We start from the raw sequence: 18,242 nt of genomic DNA, 5'->3' as shown, positions 1-18,242 counted from the left end.
TAAGACCAAGACCAAACGAGTCTATCTGGGTAGAACAAAACGATGTGTAATAGCTGTCATATGATTGCTCCATGTTATTGTAACGTAATTGTTTCCAAAGGTTCTAATTCTTTTAAATAATTTGCCACATGTCAATTAAACTGTCTTAATTTCTTTCTAACCAGCACTTTTAAAATATGATATGACAACATACATTATGGATTGGTAGATGGATTGAACTCAAGGTGAATGAATGAATGAATGAATGAAGTGTATTTTGAACATAAAACAAAGAGTGCAATAAAAAAAAAAAATACATTAAACAGCAGAAATGATGCTCACCGTTTTCTGATAAAACAGTTGATTAAATTTCAATTGAAGTCACAGTTTTGGTGCTGATGTTATTTTAACATATTTGGTTTCGACAGTGCAACATAAAGATCCTCCTGCTCCTGAAATCAGAAAATGTATTGAACTCAACCAGATGAGGAGCTGGGACTTCATTTGTAATTCAGAATTTTTGTAATTCTTTTTTTTTTTTTTTACCCTTTTTAATATTTTTATCGCTGTAAAGTAAGACAAGTCTTTGAAAACCTTATTTTGTATATTTATTTTGATTTGTACTATTAGGAATTTTGCCACCAATAGAACAGAAAGCTGTGAATTATAGTAGATACAACAAAATATGTTAAATATACACGTAACCTTGATTAATAATCGTGATTTCAATATAAATTGAAATAGCTGAGTTTATAATTCTAAACATAATCATGCAACCCCAATTTTTTCTTTATTCTACTAGAGCTTGACTTGACTAACCCTGAAAAATGAGGAGATTTCATCATATAGTGGGAAAGAAAAGTGTATTTTGAGATGAATTGGTGATGGCCACAGGGCAGAAGAGTCTACTTAAAGATAATCATGTGAGCTTTCAGCTCAGGGAAAGCCATCTGCACTGAAAGATCTTCAGCTGTGGTCTAGACTTGTTCTGGGAGGAGCAGGCTGCTGAGAGAAGGTACTGAAGGCTTCAGCGAGGCCGGACAATGACCTCCTGTTTTCGCCGGCAACCTCTTTGTGCTTAAGTTGAGCCAGAGTTCGGCTTAACGCGACAAGGCGTTGAGGGAAGACGACCTGCTGGAAAGCCGGCGTGTCTGCCGGGCGCAGGGCCTGGACGCCGCTCTGCAGTAACCCCTCCGCTCATCCTCTGGGTCAAAATGCTAATAGTATTAAACGTATCCTCAGGCCACCGCCTTCATATAGCCACCATATGGCTTCAGTGAAACCGTTTAAGCACACGTCTGCTCCAGTTCTGGGGAAAAAGTCAGGGGAGGATGTGGCTGCTTTGATATCAGATGGCGTGCTGGGCGGGCTTCAGGTTGGGCGTGGGTTTGACGTAAGCGGAAGTCAAAGTAGGATGATCCTGATGTAATGGTATTTGAATGAGAGTTGAGAGCCCACTTTAAGCTTTGGCCTGCTATCTAGGTCATCACAATGTAGAGTCAACAGGGTTACTATAGGCTGCCGCTCACCAACACAACACCTCACTTTGTGACTTAAGGCAAACAGAAAAAGTTAAGAAGGTGTGAGATGAGCCAAGTTTGGTGACTTTCAACTTCTGGATTGAGAGAACATCTTCGTGAACGTAGAAATGACCATGTAACAGCTTCCATTGTTACGCCACATTACTTTTTGTTGCTTTACTGAGGCAGCAACTCTACATTTCAGTTTTGCTAAATATATTGTCATCAGCCTCAGAAAATGAGAGTATAGTTGATTGCTTTGTCAGTTATTTCTACACTCATAGAATATGAAATAATAAGCTGCAAAAGCTGTTTTCAAGAAAACTACCGTAACCTTCAGTTTTTGATTGAAAAAAAAAACAAGTGATCTTGAATATTATACATTATATTTAAATGTGCTGTATTTGTATATTTGCATAACTTCTAAGGTAAAATACTGGAAAAGATATATGCTAGAAATGTTTGAGTATATATGTAATAATTCTAAAATATATTCACTATTTACATCAAATTATGGGAAAACTGGCGCTTTACATGTTTTTTGTTTCTTAGTTTTTTGGTGGATGACCTTTAATTCTAACCTATTTTAATGTGTTAATATAGAACAGTTTTGTGTTTTTATGACAACATTCGTCAGGATTGAAGCCGAATCACATTTGAAATTAATTAGAATGCTCCAGTTTTGTAATTATTTTTAGAATAAAATAAAAAAATATATTTTTATTTGTTTAAATGTGGTTGCTTTACTAACAGTGTACCAAACCATGACCTTACAATTGAGATTTAACAAGCACCCCTTTTTATTTACCTTACTGAGCAAAGCAGTTGTCATATCTTCAGGTACAGTCAAAGCACTCAGTTCCAGACTTCCTGTCTTCAGAGTGAGTAAAGTTTTCTTTGACGACTGATGCTGACGTTGATACTAAAAGCCACTTAGGTGGGTTGAGGCCTCACTTCCTGTGGAGAAAGCTGCTGCCTAATGCTGTTAGCACTTACTTATGGTTGACTGAAGATTTGGTGGCCATCGTGCAAAATAGACTTCACCTTAAAAGCGACTTTGCCTGGACTTTTACCTGCTTGCAGCAGTTCGGTCAGCAGGAAAGAGGGGGCAACGTTTACATAACAAATGGTGGTGTCACTGGATCATCGCTGGCTTCTGTGCGGCTGTAAATGTTTAAGGAGCTCCGGTTGTGTTTCATTTCACACACAGCATTTAGTCAGGTGTTGACCCAATGCCACAGCTGCTGAGCAACAGCGGGCAGGAAGAGATTGTTCTTGGTATCGTTCAAAGACCGAAATGGAAGTGCTGCGTACGTAAGATACGCAAGATAAGAATTCATTCTGTTCTCCGCCGAGCGCTTGAAGAAAAATGACTGTGAGATTGAGATCTGATGTGGCGGCAAAAGAGAAGTGCCACAAAGGAACTACAAGACAAAACTTTACAGGACAAGCAGCATGTTTTTGCTGAGTCTTTAGGCCTTTAGACTTTACCTGAATTCATGGGAATTTTTCACAAATTCGGTCAGGATCAGGGTCCTGTCGGTGCAATGTAACTGTCAGAGGCAGTCTGAGTGAGGAGCAGATTTAAGAGGCTGCTAAAAGAGAGCCAGAAAGATTACGACAATGAAGTGCCTGAATGGCCTTTTCACATGTGAATAATGCAGTCGAATCTGCAAAATGATTATCTTCTTGATAAGACTGCTCAGGCAAATCTGTGTGTGGGTCCTTCCGACAATTAGTACGGTGGCTTGTAAAGTTTAGGAGGCAATGTGCACCACAGACCAAAGCGTTATATTTCTACAAGTTAGACAAAGATCCCTTTGTAGGCGAAAGTGGCATGAATTTTGCACTCGTGCCACGAGCATATTGGGACTGAAGTCAGCTGTGATCTCTGCCTCAACAACACCCAATAATCACCAACGACCAATCGCTCTGATTGCACGTTGAACTTGTAAATCCTGGACTTTCAGTGGTTTGAAAGATTTTCCTTTACCATAAACCTGCAAGGAAGATATAAAATGAAGGTTTCTTTGAAGCAGCTCATAAACAACTTTACTAGTTTGCACTTTTCCCAGGATGTCCGATTTTCTTACTGTCTTGCTTATAGTCAGAAATCTTAATACAAAAACATCAGAATTGCTCATCTACTTTATTTTAGTACTTTATAAAGCCCACTGTAGTCTGTAGCATCGCCGAATAATACCTTCAGCTCGCAGTATCTTGTGTATCAGTCTAAAGGCTGCATTATGAAAATATATTGGCGTTCATTGGGTTCATTGGCATATACTGGCATTACTGCCAGTTCCTCAGCCACCACCATACGGGATTTAAACGAGTTGTAGCACTAAACACATTACTTCTCACTGAGTGGTGTTTCATAAAGGCATAGATTCCTATTCTCAGTGTTGTTCTGAAGATATAGAACTTAACTTCAACACTGGATGAAGTGTAAAAGTTGATTCTCCTTCGTGGCTTGGTTTCAGTCAGTTTTCTTCAACACGTGTGTGCTGTTATTACGCTGTTGTGCAGCGGATGAAGTCGGTTGTTAGGCGTGGTGTGGACCTTCTCTGAGATTAGGTAATTGTCTGTGTCTGTGTTTGTGTCTGGGAGTGTGAGCTGATGCCAGTTTACTTCAGTGGACAGGCAGGAAATGGGCCGACACCTCAGGCCTTGTTGGAGAGCTCCTCCTGAGGCTCCACAGTCTCACATGGAATGTTTCACGACCTGATGTACGACAGAGGAGGAAGAGGAGGGCTTTGTTTGAAAGCTCTGTAAATCTTCCAGCCTTTCAACTCTGTAGCAACTTAAGATGTAACCTTGAAATTGCGCCCCTGCTTAATGCTGCTGTTCCTTTTTCTTTCTTGTTTTGTTTGTGGTTTTTCCCCTCCCAGCTCTTCATTGATCCTCTGACATGACCTCACGTTGCAGTTCCAGAGATGACGAGCACAAACGCTGCTTCTCAACTTTGTATTTAGTGATCATTGAGCTCACTCTTGGTTTCAGTCTGCCCCCCCCCCCCCCCCCCCCCCCCCCCCCCCCCTCTCGTGAAAGTGGCACAAGCTGTTGTTTGGCCTCCCACACTGCAGCGTCCCTCTGCTCTTATTTAGCTCAGGGGATTACAGAGCCAACTTGAGCGGGATTAAACGGAGGAGGAGAAGGAATTCCTTTTGTACAGTGAGGGCAGGAAATGAACTCAGGACGGCGCAGCTGTAATGCAGCTGACATTTCGATTACTGTCATCTTTTCTGCTTAACCCCAGACTACGCTGTCTTATAATTTGAACTTTTTGATGATATAAAGCAGGTTGTCAAGCTCATTTTAGTCCACATGCCCTATACAGCCTAATTTGATCTCAGTTGGGCCACAGTGCTAAAGTGATTGCGTAATAACCGACAACTGCGACGTTTCAAACCCAATCTCATGCGAGCAACCTGAAATTCTCTGAAAACCTCTCGACACAACACTCATCTTCAGTCTAATATGGCAAAAAGCATGCCGCTTCCCTACAACGCCGGATTGCTGCAGCGTGGATGGATGTTGACACAAAGTCTCCTTCCTGGAATCGCTTGGATCCCAACGAGATTCCGTTCGCAGTAGGATTGCTGGCTTTCACTCTCTGCATTGTTTCTGTCCGGGCTCTCTCACTAAACAGTGCAGACAGTCCTGAAACAGTGCGACTCCCACTGGACAAATTACAATCAGCAGTTATTGTCAATCAATAGCTGCAGATTATGTCTTCATTTCTTTACTGTTCAAGGTCATCCCGCAGGCTGGATTGAAACTTCCCTCCTACAAGCCACGTTTTTTTTTTTGCCCCTGGTCTGAAGAGACTTTACAACTTTTTTTTTTATTCTTTTGAGGTTTTCGTGTCAAACAGCATTAAATCGGTCTCTCTCTCTCAATTTCACCTGGAGCGACGTTAATCTCAGGATTGCTTATATGAAGAGCCCAGCCTGTCACGGGTAGCAGCATTCCCGCCGTGGCTTAAAGTTGTAGAGTTTCGGCTCTTTATGCAAGTCTGTCACATGCAGGCGTTTGTATAAACGTGTGCACATTATCTGGACCTACATGGCGTCAAGGAGATGCATCCGAATTAACCTGTGTTCTCTGCATGGATGCTTTTATATTCAACATTTATTCTGATTTAACTTGGCACGTGTCATCTGAGGGTTCATTAATATCTGGGAAAGAATAAAACCTCATAGGCAGTGGCTTTCTCGGCCTTTTCTGTTTGTCGCGAAATAAATTGGAGCGAGACACAAAGAAAACAAAAAAAACAATACCAGACTTGAGTTTGTTATTGAATTACATCTGACATACTCCCCTGAGAGTATAATTCACAGGGTACTAAAAGGCTTTAGTGAAGTACAACGTGAACAAATTAGTTTGTTTTGTACTTATCTTGTAACAGGACTGCTCAAAGGGAAAAGGGATTTAGAGGCAATTTGGAAAAGTAATGTATTACAGAGATTACTCACGGCTGTGGTCGTGCATTGTCCTTCATGGAGATTTAATGTGCTTTGCTTAGGTTGGTCTTTTTTTCGTCCTGTCGAACCCTGTTGCAAAAAACAGACACTGTTGTCTTTTTATCTCTTACTTCTCTACGGCTGCAACAGAATAACTGCGGCACGGAGGAAGTGGAGTTTATAGCAGCTTAGCAATCTGTGTTCATGGGTGACGGACTCTGTGGCCACGTCCAGGTAATATCTGCTCTAACGGAGCCGTTTCACATCTTCACTTCAGTCCCTCTTACACCGTGTAATTTTTTAAGCAGTTTGAGAAGTTAGTGGGCAATGATGACAAGTGACATCTTTAATCATCCGGTTCCAGCGGTGGTCCGACATTGTACCGGCTGGAAGAAGATCGCAGTTGCAGGATGCGTGACAGCTGCACCTAAGATCTGGAAACCAGCCAGTGAGCTACTTTTTTCAATCAAAATTGCGGTCCTTGCAGTCCCAGACCAAAACAATGAAGACTAAAGTAACGTGACCCTGGTAGGGGAAAGGGGTTTTGTAAAAGTGTTTTGGGTCTTCTTTTTACTGGCGTTTGTTGAGCGATGCACTGACTGAAGTCTCACAGATATTCACGCCACGTGTATTGATTTTAACTTAGAAACACAACCAAGTGGCATCGCGTGTCTCCCGTGTAACGATAGATGGCAGATAGCATTGTGGGTATGCAGAGCAGTACTGAAAAGTTGCACCCTCCAAAGTACTACTATTTCAATGTTTTTTTTTGTTTACTTTGATTTCATTTACCTCTAATTACATTTATCAGGCAAAACGCAAGTTGTTTTTTTTTTCTTTTTAGATGACATCATGGCTTTTTGTTTTATCAATAGAATAATACATTTACAAGTACAATAATTTGTGTACTCTCACTTCTACCCCTGTATATTACTTGCGTGCGTGCGTGTGTTGGGCTTTCGGTCGAGGCGAAGCTCACGTCATCACAGAACAACCACACACACAGGAGAGGGCTAACCATGTCTCTGCTCGACACGCCAAAGGAAAAATGAAGTACTTCCTGTAATTTAAACTTTTTAGACAAAAACTGCACTGAAAACTTTCTTCACCTCAAAATATGTTCAATGTTCACACTGGCTTAATCCCACTGTGAGAACTTCAACATACTACGCGTTGTCCCTCCTGATAATAATAAGAAATAAAAAGAAAAATACATATCAAATATATTTGGCTTAATCTGTCATGTGAAGATTATCGCTAAACTTCAAACGTGTGTTGCCCTGTGTCGTGTTCGGGAGCAGCAGATTGATAAGGAGGCGTGCTCCCTCGTAGATTACCCATCTTCTCCCCACGCGGCGCTCGCGCTGTGGCTCAGTGTTATCATCAAGCAGACAGTGTTTCTCCAAGCTACCTCCGGGGCAAGGCGCAGCTCTCGGTGCAAACATTTATCCTCTCAGCTGTCGCGGGCGAGCAGCAGCAGCATCGTCCCCTGGAAGGTGATTTCACTAACTGAATTTCCTCTTTGAGCTTTCCTGTGGTGAAAGCAATTGTGATGTTGCCACAACTAGACAACACTCAGTTTCTAAGGAAACGCCACAAACGGAACGCAGGCCTTGTTTGTAACACCGCAGGCAAATTTGGTGGAAACTGCAGCCCTTCTTTTTGCTTTTTTTCTCTTTTTCTTTTCCTGCTCATTATTGAAGCGCTGTTAAACTGCACACTGTCTTTAGTTTCCAGTAAACACTCCCTGATGTGCTACAACATCTCCTTCCTGTGTCTGTATACATTTGTGGCTTTGTGAAAACTCAATGTGCTCGAGGAGGTGAAACTCTGTTTGTCCTCACATTTTTGCAGCATTTAATTCAGTAAAGGAGGACAAAAAGTACCGTAGTGTGTTTGAGTTCATTTTTCAGGTAGAAGTTTTTTACTGGAGTATTTATTTATCTATCGAATGTTTACTATACATTGGACCGAGCATTTTACTCTTTCCATTCTCAAAATTGGTTTCTTGTGAAGGGGTTGACTTCCACTTCTATCTTTTTCACGCAGGTTTTTGTACTTGTAGTGAAGAGTGTTTTTTGCCACCTCTTGTAGAGGAAACCAGCCTGCGGTCTGCCTTGTTGGCTTACTACAAACCCCTTTGAAGCAATCAGAAGGAAGAGGAGAAAACTTGTCACTCTCTGGCGCCTCGTGGACACATCAGTGTTTCTGTGCTGGTCTGACTGTCAACCGCAAAAATGTTTCAGTTGTACAGAAATGAAACCGTTGCCATACTGACGAGAAAAAACGCAGTTTCCAACTTTTGTTTCCTCCTTTCCTCAGCTAAATGGGCCTGGTCACATTACAGTCAATGTACTGAACTCCACCCATCAAATCTGTGAGCCATTTTCTTCATGTGGAAGAGTAAACTTTGTTGCGATGGAGGCTACGTCCCTTCCTATGTGGGTGGTCATGGCAGGAATTCACTCCGAGCACTGGCAGAGACAGACACACAGAGCTTAGTCACAGTTTCCATGCTTGTTCATTAAGTGGCTGCTCCTGGCATCCCAACAACATCTTCCTGGAGATGCCATGCTGATAGCGGTGATGCTGAGCGTGGCCTGCAGTCAGTAAAGGGGCCGTCTCTGACGCACAAGAGCTGGGAAGCCCAGTTAGCGCAGATATTTTCATTTAATTTCGGCGGTAATTTAAAAACCAGCAGCGCAGTCCTCGCTGGTAAACTTAGATCTGGTTTGTCTCTGCGCTGGATGCAGTCCAACAAGTCTAATAATACCACAGATCACAGGACACGGAGTCGGGGGGGGGGGGGGATTTGTCTCCCAAATTGGGCTTTGAGTCTTCATTATCTCCCTGCAGTCTTGAGTCACAGCGGCAGACTCTCACCCTGCTGACAGCGCTCTAATGAGGACATTTGGATCAGGCTCCACACTTTATCTCCGGCTGCCGACCGGGACCAAAACAACTGCTTCCTGTTGTCAGGTGTCTTCCTCACAATGTGGCAGTTTGTTTAGTGTTAAAACATTTCCCCCAGTGAATTTCAGAAGTGCCCGACCACAAGAACATAGTGTCTGCTGTGCGCGTGCAGTTGTAACTGGCTGATTTGATCTTTGGTGACAGCAGAAATGTTTTCTCATTTGCTGCCTTGCTTTCACATGGCACCGACTGGAAAAGGCCACTCAGAAGTGGAGCCGAGATGGAGGAAAGAGCGCACATTCAAATTCCAAATGGATTTGAAAATGCGAAGCACTTGAAGATGTCACTTTGAACTTCAAGACCTTGTGATGAGCTTCGTTCAGTTTTTTGATGCTTTACAGTTCAGGACGAGTTACAAACTCAGACTCCGACAGACTGAAAACATTTTTGATGTGTTTTTTTTTACAATAAACTATGGTTTGGAAAAAGTCTTTTGTGGTTCCTTAATGGCAAATTATGTTATATATTATGTTTATCAGGGTATTTATTTGCAAGTGTTTTTTTTGTGTGTTTTTTTTTCATCTTTAAACTGACACAGGCTGCAGTCAGTGTTGACCTTGTTTCCTGACACTTTGATAACTCCTGATATTGGTGGTCTTATGAAGGGGATGTTTTTCTCGTAATTTTTGTCTTTATTTATTTCAGATTGAGTCAAATGAATATAATTAAACTTGTTCTTGCAGGAATCCTCTTCTCCACTCTGGTGTTCGGACCGGCCTGTGGCTTCATCCTCGGCTCCGTCTGCACTAAATTCTATGTGGACGCCATCTTTATTGATGCCAGTGAGTCCAAAGTCCTTCCTGTGTTATTATTTCAGTTTCTTCTTGGAACATGTGCTTTATCGAGCTGTACCTCCTCCCAGGTATCACTCCAGACGACCCGCAGTGGATCGGGGCCTGGTGGGCAGGCTTCCTGCTCTGCGGTGCCTTACTTTTCTTCTCAGCGCTCCTGATGTTCGGCTTCCCTCAGTCGCTGCCGAGGGAGTGGGAGGAAGAAGCAGAAAGCGAGCAGGTTATGCTTCCTCCTTCTCTGAGTCCAGAGTATGAGATGCCGAAGAGCAGCAACGGTGCTGCTCCCAGCCACGAGCCTGCCAACAGCCCCACCTGCTGTCAGCAACTCAGAGGTGAGCCACGACGGCCATTGCAGCGCTGCAGTGCTTCCTGAACACAATATTTACAGGCACTCTAAGCAGAAATCATTTATTATTGTGTTGATTTATGTTCTGTGTTTGATGAGTAGCACTCATCAGAGAAAATGAGCACAAACGAGGAGTTTGAAACCTGTAAAAATTTATCTAATCATGCATTTATAAATATATATAGTATAAAGGCAGGAGATGTTAGAAAAATGACCACAGAGATAAACTGGCCAAGCGTTCATAGTGACGATGCTTTTTGATACTTCAATGTCGGCTCTTCATGATTGTTACCCCATACCTGATTAAGGGAAGGTAAGCTGGGTTTAGACCAGCATGAGACAGTGTGTTATCCTACTGATGATGTGTTGTTGAAATAGGCAATAAAATTAACAAACAGTAACCAAGAAAATGAATTGACTCATGCTAAAACATTCCTGTACTAACCCTTAGGATTTACTGAATTGTAACGCATACTTTAATGCTAAATAATTTGTTATGATCCAAAGCTTTTGTGAGAAAACAAAAAAGTTCAACTCGCTATTAAAACCATTATTTAACTCCCAAAACTGAAGGTGGAAAAAAGAATCTGATTTTTTTTACTAAAGTAGAAATATAGATATGTCAGCAGATACAAATTCCACTTCTTTACTTAAGTAGTAGTTGGGGAAAAAATGAGTTTGTGAAACTTACTTAAGTAAAAATTGAACAATAACCGTATTCATACCTATTTATTTTTTAGAAGGGCAGACAAAAGCTGCTTTCACCTTCTTTTCAAGGTACTTGGTCATTTTTCATCTGTACCGATTAAAAAAACGCTTTGAGCGAGTTTCAAGAATGTAATAAAGGAGAAAGTACAGATAATGGTGAATGCAAATGTAGGGAATAAAATTAAGAAGTTGCCATAAGAATGAATACTCTACAGTCAGAACCTTGAACCTAAACAGACCTCGGATAAGATATCTTCTCTGTTTGACATGTAAACTTATTGATTGCTCTTGAGAAAATTTCTTCGCAGTCGGCAGCAGTGGGCTGCCACAGGGCAGCGCCCAGGGAGCTGCTGGGGGTCAAGGCTCTTGCTCAATGTCAGCTCTGGGATTAAAACCTGTAACCCTTAGATCCCGAACCGACTGCTTTAAATCCCGACAGAAAGTGTGGGGGGGTCCTGGGTTTGCGTCCCGGCTTGTGGCAGGAAAGGCAACAGTGTGAAAACTATTCAAATCCATTGAGCAAGTTATGATGTGGCGCCCCCTGGAAAAGGGAAGCAGTAAAATTGAGCTATCATTAGATGACAATTAAAACGGGCTCCCGCTGCCTTGAGAATCAGTGTGAATCCTCTGTTCTTCTTTCTTTTTTCCCCTCAGTGATCCCGAAGGTGACCAAGCACCTCCTGTCGAACCCCGTCTTCACCTGCATCATCCTGGCAGCCTGCATGGAGATCGCTGTCGTCGCTGGATTCGCAGCCTTCCTGGGGAAATACCTTGAGCAGCAGTTCAATCTCACCACCACCTCAGCAAACCAGCTGCTAGGTCCTCGTTCGACCCCGAAAAACACACGCACAGTCGCGCGGTTCCACGCGATCCAGCAGAGCTGACCTGCTTTGTTCCTCCGATGTACGTTTCAGGTATGACGGCCATTCCGTGTGCTTGTCTGGGGATCTTCATGGGCGGCCTGCTGGTGAAGAAGCTCAACCTCTCCGCCCTGGGAGCCATCCGCATGGCAATGCTGGTCAACCTGATCTCCACCGCCTGCTACGTCTCCTTCCTCTTCCTTGGTTGTGACACGGGTCCTGTCGCGGGAGTTACGGTCCAATACACAAACGAGTAAGAAAAAAAAAAGTGTACTTGTGGTTTTTTTTTTACAGGTTAGGTTGGAAGTCTCTCGCTGTAATGATAAATGTTTTTGTCCACTTTCCACCAAATCTTATCCCACTGGAGCTGCAAAACCCATTTAACCTCGTGACGACGAGACTTTTGTTGTTATGAAAGTGTCAAAAATGTGAGATAAGAATCCCTTTCATAGATTGTCTGCTGTACACACAAAACAAAACACAGAACTGTTCAGTAGAGGCAGTATGTGGTAGCCTGGAGAACTATGAGACAAGTAGAGTTAGTTTGAATGAAATATTAGACAAAGTCTTAAATCTGATCCCCGACTGGGGCAGGAAGGAACATCAGCACTGCAATTGTCTTGCTGTGTTGACTCCTGTAAAATAAAGGACGCCCGCCAAATAGACTTTACTGCAAGGAAATAAAAGAAACGCAAGAATATCCCAAAACTAATTAGGATTTATTAACACACTGAATGAGAATGAACACACGGGTCACAGTGGCTTGTTTTCCATTTGGTGAGGTTTACAGTCATTCAACTCTGCTGATTCAAGTTCTCAGTGGGCTCATCAGGCTTCATGTAATCTCCCATGACGTTATAGAAAACTCGGCTTTTCTTAATTGCCAGTCATTCTTGGGTATTTAGTCTAATAAACGTGCTCTTTTCGAGATTTTCTTTTCATTGTGTAACATCCAACCAATCACAGCGCGGGGTTTGATGTTACATGAAATGAGCAGCGCTTCAGCCACAGATGAACAATGGACAAAAGGATCATTTGTGTTCATACGTTATGATCTTCTCGGTGTGTTTTTATGCCCGGGGTGGTGAATGAGACGCTCGGTTAATCTAATGAATGATTACAAGCAGTTAACATTATAGCAGCGATATAAAACGCCGCTGCCAAGGTTAGAGGACTTTATGGGAGGTGATCTGCAGGGAGTCTGAACGTGTAAATAAAAAAATAAAAAAATCTTATCACTGCTGTTCAATGGGCCACAGTGGGCTCACATTTTATTCAAACAACTTTGTGTCATCTCATCGAGTCTATAAAAAGATTTTTATATTCAGAAAGTGGCCTTGTGCTCCTGAAGGCTGCAGAGACTGAATACGAATGACTCCACTGGATCACAAAACAAGTTGGGAGAAGAAAGAAAAATAAAGAAATAAATAAAAATACAAGCTTGTGACTGTCCTGCTGATAAACTGATCAGCTGTGATTAATTGAAGATAAAAGATGTTTTCCTGGATTAAAATAAATCCCAATCACATGCTCAGATTAGCTTTATTGGTCTCTGTAGTTGTCAAGGCAACTTTATTTGTGTTATGTATTTCAAACTGTGGTTTACTGAAGCTGAATGAAAACATTGGCACAGACAATAAAGAAAGAATAACATCAGATTTTTATAGGTTACAGGGCGACTCATTACTTGAAGGCCAAAATACTTGTTACACTTAAATCTTAGAAAATGAAAAAATGTCAATTTTACTATTGAACAGTTTCAATTCTTCAGATCTGCTCATAAATATGTCTTTAATAAGTTAGTTGAAACAGTATTGGAAACATCTTGTTTAATAATTATTTATGTGATATTAAAGAAGGTTTTCATGTTTTCCCTGTGCTTGAAATATATATATATATATATTTTGAAATGATCAAACTCCAGCTTAATCCTACAATAAAAAACCATGCTTGTTTGCGTCTGGATGAGTTCTGCTCTGTGCAGCCCTGATAGAGATAAAGTGGGTGGATAGACTGTTATAGTAGTTCATGAACTCTGTTGCAGTTTTATATTCTGGCTGAACAGTTTGCACTTTGCTAAATAAGGCTGTCAACACTCAATGTCAGTTCAGAGTGTACACACTGGTTTCATGTTAACTAAATGGATCATTTTATATCTTCTAAATGTTATCAAACCAAATAAGTCCTATTTAAACAAACACTTTTTTTCCACGTCAGTTTCACGCCCTCAGTGGTATCCAACCATATTTTACAGCTGAGCCTGAACAGTGTTTTTTTTTATTTTTTTTTTTATTTTAACTTTACTTGAAGAGGGAGACTGAACACACACACATTATATCAACTAAAAACTGCACTTATCTTATGCAGCTCAGAGAACCTTTTAAGGTCCTCCAAAACTGTGTGTTCCTTTATATTTCATTACAGACAAGTGAATAGTAAAGAGGCCAGATATGTATGGAAACGGCATCATACATGTCTCCCGTCACTTTGCATCTGCACTGCAGATTTTGGAGGTTCCCGTTTAATATTCTTCAATCTCGCCACTCATAATGCACTTTCCTGCCACATTCGACCAAGGTTGTTTCTTTATGTGGCCAATTGCACTTCGCTCTGCACAAAAAAAAAACAACCAAGACTCAGGTTCATTACCCGGGATCGTCTCTTTCATCTCTTCTTACTCCAGTGTGAAGACTGTATTTTTTGTGTACAGAGAGGCCCTGTAGAAATACTGGACTTCCTTTCAATGTGGTACCCTGGACTCAAGTTTCTCCAGCGCAGGTTAGCAGTTTCCATGGCGATGCTCAAAAGTGAACCAGAGAGCCAGTGATGAAGAGGCTGAGAGGTCTTCTTCGATCTTTGCCTGTGCCTCCTGACAGAGGTGGTTTGTGCTTAGAGTGCAAAAGATGTTGAGATTTGTGTGTGTTTGTGTGTGTGTACAGGACTCTGCAGCCAGGCATGAAACCCGAGGCTCAGTGCATCAGTCACTGCAACTGCTTCACCTCCTCCATCAGCCCCGTGTGCGGCTCCAACGGCGTCACCTACCTGTCGGCGTGCTTCGCCGGCTGCTCCCGCTCAGGAGTCGCCCAGACCACATCCACCCTCACCCAGGTCTTCAAATTACAAACGCTTTCAGATAGCGATCGGGAACCGTAATACTGTTCCAGTCCGTGTAATAGACACGGGGTGTCTGTCCACCGCAGTGGTGCAGGACTGCACGAGGAGCCACGCAAGAACAGAGAAAAATAAATCAGAAGATTTAAGATAGGAGACACAACAAAGGGACCTGCGTCTGGTCTAGTTACAGTAATAGTTAAAGTGGGGGTAAAGCTACTAGAGGTCATGAAGAAAATCTAACTCACAGTGAGAGTGCCCAAAATTCTACTTTGAATGAAGTATTGGTCTCAGACATTAGAATCCAGGATATTGTTCAGACTTCACCCCTGCTGCTATTTTTATTTTACCAGTAACTGCACAGGGGCGGAGCCTGAGGGGCAGCCAGCACCCGACCTGGGCTGAACCCTCAACCATCGAACATGAGCCACAAACATCACACAACTTTAATTAACGTTAGTTATTTATGTACAGAATTAGATTATCTTGTTTATTTTGACATCCACAGTCAATCTGGGACGTGCAAATTTATCAAAAACAACAATTATCTACAAATCCATTCGGGACACAGTTGGTTTCTGTGGGGGGGGGTTCCCTGCTGTGAGTACGGAGAGTCTGGCTCGGTCGTATGATATTAAAACTGTCAAACAAGTGAATTAATTAGTGAAAACTTTTGCAACATAAGATGTCTGAGAGTGAAGCGTGGCGTCTCAGTCCTGCCAAGTATTGCCGGCTTGCTGAAGGATCAATTCTTTAAAGGAGGTAAACTCCAAGAATTTCCTTCTTAACCGGGCCTTAAAGTCCAGTTTGAAAAGCGCAGAAGCTTGCTCCGCTCAACACTTGCAGAAGGCCGACTGTTACTCATTACAGGGTCTTCACTGCTGTGCTCAGTTGCACCTTCTGCACATATTTATAAACACATGAAGGTTCCAGAGCAGGTCCCTGTGTACGATACGATAAGCTCTCCTTAAGGCGCGGATTGATTCAATTTGGGAGAATTCAGGGGCAGCGAAGTGTTTTTCATGTCGTCACAAGGGGGGCTCCTCCTCCTGCACTTTGAAAACCTCTGATGTAGTAACTGAACCACAGACATCAAGTGGTTTGACAAATGGAACTCGTCATTCGGCGCACAGTGTATTTTACAGTTTGATGCTGAACGATTAAAAAAAAAAAAAAAGGAAAAGAAGAGACTATTTCACAGCTCTGTCGTCAGCGAGCACATGCTGGGCAATCGAGTGCTTCTGTGGTTGTTTCCAGATCAGATGCTGACTGCAGATTATTGTCTTTTATATTCCAATCACATGTGGAAGAGGATCCCTGTCGGCTCAGCACCAGGAAATATCACCGTCACGCCGCCTCGCTGCTGCTCTGATTGGAGATTTCAAGTCCAGATCACTTAACTTGATCACTAACGCGACGCATCACGTTTTCAACACTGCTTGTTTCTGCCGGCAGAACCTGACGAGCTGCTCCTGCATCCCCGGGGACGGAGAAGTGGCCACAGCGGTCCCGGGGAAGTGTCCGATGCCCGGCTGCCAGGAATCCTTCCTCATCTTCCTGTGTGTGATCTGTGCCTGCAGCCTGGTCGGAGCCATGGCCCAAACGCCGTCTGTCATCATCCTCATCAGGTTTCTGGTCTTCATTTGTGGCACCGCGAGGAGTTTAAACTCCGCTCCGAAAGTCCTAACAGCCTTTTCTTTTGTTGAAGGGCCGTGAACCCCGAGCTGAAATCCTACGCACTGGGAGTTTTGTTCCTCCTGCTCCGACTCCTCGGTAAGAACTGTCTTCAGATGATTTGCTGGTTTTAGACTCCATCAATCCGTCTCACTGACGACAGTTAGGAACAGAGGGAAGGTTTTCTGAGAGCTCGGCTCTGGTCCACCTCAGACCGTTGGTTTGTCTTTACATGGAGAACCAATGTAGGAGATGAGCTGTACTCACACACAGTTTCACATTCAGGAGGTGGGGGGATCTAATGACATTGTAAAAGCTTAAATCCAGTTATCTGGCAGCACGGAGGCGTACCCGGATATTATTGAAGGAGTCATTAATTAGCATTTGTTTTCTTGTGTGGACTCATTTAGTTCGGTTTGTGTCGTTTATTTAACATACAAGTGTCTGTTTCAGTGGACGTTTGTCCAGCCAGCAATCGTTTGGATCGACACACAGACCAGCGTTGCCAGATATGGCGATATCCCCCAATTGGGGAGCCAAACTCGCTTACCTTTTAACTTGCATTTGTATGTTTATGGCGTGTTCATTATTTCACATATAAAAGTTTCACAGTTTTAAGATCATTCCTACACAGGCTGAGATTTGTGCTGGTTTTTATTGAGGTGTGTGAGTTTTACGTTGTTTGGGCTGAAAACAGTGAGTCACATCTGGCAACCCTGGTGCTGACCGGCGTGCCACGCGTGAATAGCGTCATCTTCTGCGCTCCGGCCCGATCACGTTCACACGGCAGGTCGTGTTTGAAACGATGGCGGATCCCAGCGAAAAACTCAGAATTTGAGCATCGAGAGCTGAAGATGTCTGGTTGAGTCACTCCCTAAGAACTGTAAACAAACACCTGCGGCGCTGCCTTCATGTCCAAGATCCAGTAAAGTGTCTTGATTTCCGATGCGAGCAGATCGAGCGTTTCTGAAAATCTGCCTGTCTTATCTTGCAGGATTCATTCCGCCGCCTCTGATCTTCGGCGCCGGGATCGACTCCACTTGCCTTTTCTGGAGCTCGAACTGCGGCGACAAGGGCGCCTGCCTGCTGTACGACAACGTGGCGTACAGGCACCTGTACGTGAGCCTCGCCATCATCCTCAAGGGCGTGGCCTTCCTCCTCTACGCCACCACGTGGTACTGCTTGCGCAGGAACTACAAGAAGTACATCAAGACTCACGAGGGTCACATGACGCCCACCGAGTTCTACCCGTCTCTCACGGACGGGCCCAAACTGGTGAACAGGACAAAGTTTATATACAACCTCGAGGACCACGAGCTTTGTGAAAATATGGAATCCGTTTTATAGTTTGCGGAGCAGAGAATTTCAAGGACAACGAGGCGGTTTGTATTCTCTCAGAGGAATATTTTATGGGTTTATTCTTTTCTTAAAAGAAGTTTTTTGTTTTGTTTGTTTGATAAAGGCGATCTATTTAACGGCCCTTCGGGCCTCAGGAGCTTTCCGCCGCGTCCTCGCTAAACTTTCGAAAGGGTCCATTGTAGTCGTTTACGTTGTCGGCGAGGCGTCGTCCAGTGTTGCCAGTGAACTTCCCGTGTCGACCAGCTGGTAGAGGACGACGGCAGTCCCCCGGTCCAGCTCGGTCCCAGTTCTTCATTAACGAGCGGACGCCATGCTACTACACTGTAGAGTTGCCATATTGTTTTAGGTCTGTGGGTAGGGGTGGGGGGGGGGGGGGAACCAATTCTTCTCAGTCAGCACTGCGTGTTTCGTCTGTCACTCACAAGAAAATTAAAAAAAAATGGTTTGTATGGTTT

The 18,242-nt window shown here is 43.1% G+C and overlaps 1 protein-coding gene across 1 annotated transcript in view; it reads left to right on the top strand.

Moving 5' to 3' along the window:
* slco3a1a (solute carrier organic anion transporter family member 3A1a) overlaps positions 1 to 18,242 on the top strand; it is a 42,611-nt gene extending 24,369 nt beyond the window's left edge. Inside the window, exons 3-10 of the mRNA XM_080475537.1 lie at positions 9,622 to 9,720; positions 9,801 to 10,061; positions 11,438 to 11,602; positions 11,698 to 11,896; positions 14,583 to 14,751; positions 16,210 to 16,382; positions 16,463 to 16,527; positions 17,423 to 18,242. Coding sequence (XP_080331663.1) covers positions 9,622 to 9,720; positions 9,801 to 10,061; positions 11,438 to 11,602; positions 11,698 to 11,896; positions 14,583 to 14,751; positions 16,210 to 16,382; positions 16,463 to 16,527; positions 17,423 to 17,775 — 1,484 coding nt within the window. The 3' untranslated portion in view covers positions 17,776 to 18,242. The remainder of the gene's footprint in view (positions 1 to 9,621; positions 9,721 to 9,800; positions 10,062 to 11,437; positions 11,603 to 11,697; positions 11,897 to 14,582; positions 14,752 to 16,209; positions 16,383 to 16,462; positions 16,528 to 17,422) is intronic.

This window comes from Lipophrys pholis (assembly GCF_963383615.2).
Source record: "Lipophrys pholis genome assembly, chromosome: 11".
Classification (NCBI taxonomy): Eukaryota; Metazoa; Chordata; class Actinopteri; order Blenniiformes; family Blenniidae; genus Lipophrys; species Lipophrys pholis.
This window is presented reverse-complemented; position numbering and strand designations above follow the sequence as displayed.